This window comes from Scomber scombrus, chromosome 11 (assembly GCF_963691925.1).
Source record: "Scomber scombrus chromosome 11, fScoSco1.1, whole genome shotgun sequence".
Lineage (NCBI taxonomy): Eukaryota > Metazoa > Chordata > Actinopteri > Scombriformes > Scombridae > Scomber > Scomber scombrus.
The window spans coordinates 3,911,349-3,917,298 of NC_084980.1; the positions used below are offsets into that span (position 1 = coordinate 3,911,349).

Here is a 5,950-nt window from a genome sequence, read left to right on the forward strand (position 1 = left end):
GAACTAACCAAGAAAGTGTCAAGCGTCACTCGTACAAAAGTGGATATCCTCCGCAACCTTTCAAAATAAAGCCCTAATTGAAGATTTTGTTAAATTATCTCCAGACGAGTTCAAAAAATGTATATAAATACTCTGCTTTGATTAAACATCTGTTTCTGGTGTGGATTTCCCTCAAAAAGGTTATATATTGCTAAATTCTTAAAATGTATGAATCTACTACTACTTATTATTATTGAAACCCGCATGAAAGCTGTCTTGATAAAAACACAAGGCAATTGACCACACATCAGTGTGGTTACAGCACAGTAAGAAGCGCATATATTTTAGTTTTCATTGATTAGTATACATGTAAATGTGAACACCCCTTTATTCTCAGTATGATAGTTAACTCTGTTTTGATCATACGGCGCTACATTAGTAATGTCGGAAATACAACATTATTTAGTGGTTCCTACAAGTTTTATCGTGAAGAGAAATGTCCTGTTCGTATTTGTCTTTTGTTGTCCAACTTGACTATTTTTGACCTCGGTTAACCCAAACGCGTCAGAGACGTGCGACGGATGTACGTCACTGCGCAAAGCACTTTGGTAAACAGGGTTTTTTCCTCTGCTGACGAACCACTGCCAGCTGTCAAGCTGCCTGCTTCTAGGTGCACATTTTACTCTCTGGCTTGCTTCTTTCAGGTATTTATCTCACTGTACGTGGACATGTTGAAGTACGAGACGTAGAAACATATTTAAATTGCAACTTTGGCCACGTTAGGTTAGCTAAATGTAGTAAGTTATTACTGGACAGCTACAGTTACAGAGGCAGACGTATAGTGTTATATATCTTTGAAAGTTAACGTTGTGCTTAAGTTGTATGAGGTTTGAACTTCTTGCTTTTAATTCTTTAATTCAGTCAGCAGCTGCATCTTTGTAGATAAGTTAATGATAAGTGCAGTAACTGTCATACATAATATCTATATATCTATCTAATGAGAACTGACCACATTGATTTCGTACCACCTCTCCATCTCTTTCCACACTCTCCTGTAGGCAGTATGGGTCGTGGTTATATAGTGGAAGGTGCTGTGGAGGGATATCTGTCCAAACTCTGTGAACAACAAGCAGGTCCAGTCACAGGCCTGCTTATTGGACAGGTAAGGTTGTGTAGCTGTAGCTCATGCGGATCTAGTCCTGTTGTTTCCACCTCAGAATATAACATCAGACCATATGTAACAGTTCCCCATCAATGAAAAAGCAGGATATCACTTGCTTCAGTTATCCAAGCCCCGTTTTAGACATGAAGTGAGTATATAATATTGTTGACTTCATCAAGATGTTAAAGTGATGGATTTTTGTCATTCAGACATACAGTAGCAGTCAAAAGTTACTTTGAACACACTTTCTCATTAAAGTGAATGGGAAGGTGTTTAAACTTTTGACTGGTACTGTATATGACTAAAAGTTAATTTTCACAACTATCGTAACCAGGAAGTGTCAACTTCACAAAAGGCAACAACATACAAGTGACAGAGAAAATTCTGTTAGGGATGTTTATTGGCTAATATATCTGTCAAGAAGTGTCATCACTACAGAACACTTTTCACCAAAACTACAAGAAACAGTTTCTTCCTCCTCATCGTCACTCTGATGAAACTCAGGCACTGTGCAACAACCCTGTACATATACATTTATTCTAGTCGTAAATACAAATTGTGCAATACATTTCACTCACTACTGTATATATGAACAGGCTGTATATACTGTATATAACCACCTACTATAGGAACATAAAGTTTCATGCACTATTCACTTCTTTGCACTATTAGTATCCTGTTTACAGTTCACAGAAACTGTTTCACCTGCAGTGATTCATTTGTATATTTGTGAGATTGTTGTGTTGTTATTATGTGTAAGTACACTGAGAGCCACTAGGGTCAAATTCCTTGTGTGAGTAAACATACTGATTGATGTCATGATATGATGTGGGAGATTTACTCTATGTGAAGTAAAGATACAGTAATTGATATGAATGACTATATATTTCAGAGCTCAAATCAAAGGGACTTTGTCGTCATGGCAACTCGGACGCCTCAAAGGGAGGAGTCCACCGCAGCGGCTGGAAACTCTCTAGACAAAGAGTGGTTCACTGAGCATGCTCGACAGGTAGGTTTAATATTCACACGTGTAACATTGAATACAAATGATCCTGAATCTCACTCTGAAGTACGTACTAAGGTAAAAGTTGCGGAGTGACTGCTCAGTTATTACCTTTTATACAAAGGTGCTTTGTTGAAGTTAACCTTCCCACCATGCTGATGCTCCCCTGCTGATTAGTTTCAATAACATAGCTAAATAGCATGTAATGGACAGAAAGCAAATATGTATATACACTACAGAAAACAAGACATTAAGTTCATTATCTCTATACACACTCATGTAGTGTTGAGGAATAATAATACTTTTAGAAACAAAGATAACAGAAAGATTTCCATTGGGTTGAAGGAGTTAAAAAAATATATGTATAGCTCCATATAAAGATTTAACTATAGAATCAAATACATGAAGTTATATATATTTTATAACATATGGGTTATATCCATTGGACTTAGACAGCAAAGCTGAAGAGCAGAAATAACAGAAAGACAAATACAGTTCCATAAAAGGCAAGTGTTGACATAGCTTCCCAAGTGGTCTGCAGAGGGGCAGCTTTGGCGAGCTGACCAATCAGAGCAATTCGGGCTCATTGCGGGAGAATCAGGAGCTAAAACAGCCTGTTTCAGACAGAGGCTGAACTGAAAGGCTGTGTAAATACTCATTATGAGTGAAATAACTTTTTCTGAACTGTAAATCATGCAAAGATATTCCAGTAGAGCCCCATATTAAAAATAAAGACCTGGAAATGTGCATTACAAGGCCCCTTCAATCCGTTGTGCATAGTTAGAGTATATATTTTCTACTGATCTGATGTGTTTCCAGGTATCCAGGATGCTGCCTGGAGGCCTGTCTGTAGTAGGAGTCTTCATCATCACTGATACTGATGCCAAGGACACACTAACCTCACTCCGACAGGTGAGGCTCATATAAACACAGAATGAATAGTATTGTCTTCCACATATGTTCATTCCACACTTCTTCCTTATCAACATAGCACCTTACATGTCTGGGTGCGTTAACTTTTTTGAAAATGAATGCAGCTTTTTAAAAGACTTTGATGTGTATTCCCTGTGTGTGTCCATGTGTGTGTGTAGTTGGTTTTTGCAGCGGAGAACCTGATCTCCTCGGAGCGTTTGTGGAGCCCCGCCGATGATGACGTCACAGAGTGCGTCACACTGCACGTCAACCCCAAAACCAGAAAGTATCCTTTAACACAGCCTTCTTATTGGATCAGCTAGCTACCAGCTGAGAGGATACATGAATGAAATACTTATTGTGTATGTTCTTTAACACTGCATATCAGAACAGTCTGCAGAAGCTTCGATGTCAGAGACCCCAAGGTAAATTTACATCTTTCATTTTAAACCACAGCTTCCATCTACACTTAATCCAATGCGGATTGCCTTCAAAAAATATTCTAGTCCCTCACTGATCTACCCATGGCGAAGGAAAGCACGCAGTTGTTTTGTATGAATCGTATCGTTGTGCTTGTCTGTTCCAGAGTATGGCCAAGCCTGCTGATTGGAAGTACCAGTCAGATGTGTGTTCCTCCTGGATCACGATGTCATGTTGTCTGAACGTGGACATGTTGGTACCGCTGCCGGACAACAAAACCAGTACAGAAAGCATGGATAAATGTCTTAAGGTTGGCACACACACACACACACACACACGCACACACACGCACACTTGAATATAAAATCAATTTTCAAGAGCTTCAGTGGAACTATTCTCTGGTAACTCTGTGTTTCAGGAGGAACTTAGAGCGTGGGCACAGCAGATTGAAAGTGGCGTTTGTCTGATTGATGGAAAGAAGCTGCCAGAGGACACAGAGCTCACATCAGGACAGGTTGGATACATTTAACTTAAATCTGTAATAAAATCTATCTTTACCTAAGGAAGGGTACTAAAAGACATTTTTAGTGCCTTGCTAAAAGGTGCTTTTACAACAATTGATTGAAAGTTACGGAAATCAATAGCTATTAAACTGTCCGATAATCAATCAATCAATCAATCAATCAATCAATCAATCAATCAATCAATCTTTATTCATATAGCAGCTTTCATACAGGAATAAAAACAAAGAACAAATTAGAAAGACAGAAATTGAAACCAATGCACGCAAGAGAAAATAAGAATGATACAAATGTTTTAAAAAAAATTGAAATAAAATAAGTAAAAAGTAAATAATTAAATTTTTTTTTTTATTTAAATAAATAAATAAGAGACAATAAGAGACAAGGTTTATTAGAATTTAGAATACAAAACTAGATTAAACAGAGATTATAAGACAAAAGTAACAGACAGATAAAATCGATAAGAAGATAAAACGTATAGAATGATGATGACAAAATAGCATAAAATGAAGTAGAAAAAATAAAAGCAGTTCTGACACAGTATACTGACTCCCTTTTTCACACCCTTGATTTTGTCCTAATTGCCCTCTTACATCCAATTTTAATTATGCAGTCTAGGAATTTGATACACCGGTGTCACGTCTCTCACAAAGCACTGTTTAGGTACCTTTGATCAAGGCACTTAAAGAAAGCAAGATGCTGCTGATTAGAGCAGACCTACCCTGGTTAAAAGTGGTGTTGTGCTCATCACTGCATGCAAATACATACTGAATCTAACTTATTCTCTGGATTGTGTGAAAGACATCATATAGTGTAATACTAACCTACTGTGTCTGATCTCTCTCTAGAAGAGGAATGTGAGACAGACGTACACAACTCAGCTGCTCATCTCACCAGTAAGAGATACACACACACACACACACACACACACACACACAAACAAACACAAACATAAGTGAATTCTATGTTGCATTCTGTATAAGGCACCTCATATTGTTTTGAACTCCCGTGTGTCAGGAAGAACAGAGGTTAACAGATGTGGTCCAGAGGTGTGGAGGCAGTGTGTCAGTCAGAGGAGCCATCCACAGCAGAATTTACCTGCACAGCTACAAACCAAAAGCCAAACTGGCTGAGAAGGTAAGGTGTTATTTACAATAGACAACGCAGTATCGAATGAAAGTGAAAAAAACAACCCATCATTTAGACATGAAATGGTCATTGCGGACAGCTGCTGAAGAGGGATGTGGTTTCTACGGTGGCCACAAGGGTTCAGATGGTGCTGGAGGAGCTGCAGGCATCAGAAGAGGAGAGCAAGGGCAGCAGCAGAGACAAACAACAGACAGGTACACACACACACATATCAGATCATGGTCACTTTTGGAGACATTACATAGGCTAACATTAATTTCTGGAGACTTATCCTAACCCTAACCATAACCACTGACCCAAAAAACACCCTTTTTCCCAAATTGGGGACATGTTTTGTTTTTCTCACCAGTTGCACAAGCTGTCCCTTATTAACTGGTCCTAAGTCTGAAATTTGTCCCCAAAAGTAGCCTATGAGAGAGCACAAACAGTCAGCTACCCGCCTCCAGCAAGCTCTACCAATCAAATGCTTTAGACTATAGATAGTTGACGATAAGGTCATGGTCTTGGGTGGGTTTAGGGTCAGCCAATCCCAGCAAAGAGGTAGCATGTGTATCCTAAATGGAAGGTGACTTTACAAAACCCTAGTTTACCAAAAGATAAATACATGTGTAACAGTGCAGGTGAACACTAAACAAATAAGATAAACGTGTGTCATGATGGAATGTCTCATCTGTATCCAACTGCACCAGTGAAGCTCCTATTAAGAGGAAATAAAACCAAGAAGGAAGTCAGTCTTTAAAGGAAGCTAGAGCTGCAGCAGATTTGCAGTTTTCTGGAAGTTTGTGCAATATATATATGTGGAGC

General features: G+C 38.7%; 1 protein-coding gene across 1 annotated transcript in view; it reads left to right on the top strand.

Annotated features, from left to right (window-relative positions):
• The first annotated feature begins 613 nt into the window (after nt 1–613).
• The window catches only part of odr4 (odr-4 GPCR localization factor homolog), a 7,354-nt gene continuing 2,017 nt past the window's right edge, over nt 614–5,950 (top strand). The window contains exons 1-11 of the mRNA XM_062428430.1: nt 614–683; nt 1,038–1,141; nt 2,034–2,150; nt 2,964–3,056; nt 3,236–3,342; nt 3,445–3,481; nt 3,643–3,786; nt 3,895–3,990; nt 4,846–4,893; nt 5,015–5,134; nt 5,226–5,340. Of these exons, the coding sequence (XP_062284414.1) occupies nt 1,043–1,141; nt 2,034–2,150; nt 2,964–3,056; nt 3,236–3,342; nt 3,445–3,481; nt 3,643–3,786; nt 3,895–3,990; nt 4,846–4,893; nt 5,015–5,134; nt 5,226–5,340 (976 nt within the window). The 5' untranslated portion in view covers nt 614–683; nt 1,038–1,042. The remainder of the gene's footprint in view (nt 684–1,037; nt 1,142–2,033; nt 2,151–2,963; nt 3,057–3,235; nt 3,343–3,444; nt 3,482–3,642; nt 3,787–3,894; nt 3,991–4,845; nt 4,894–5,014; nt 5,135–5,225; nt 5,341–5,950) is intronic.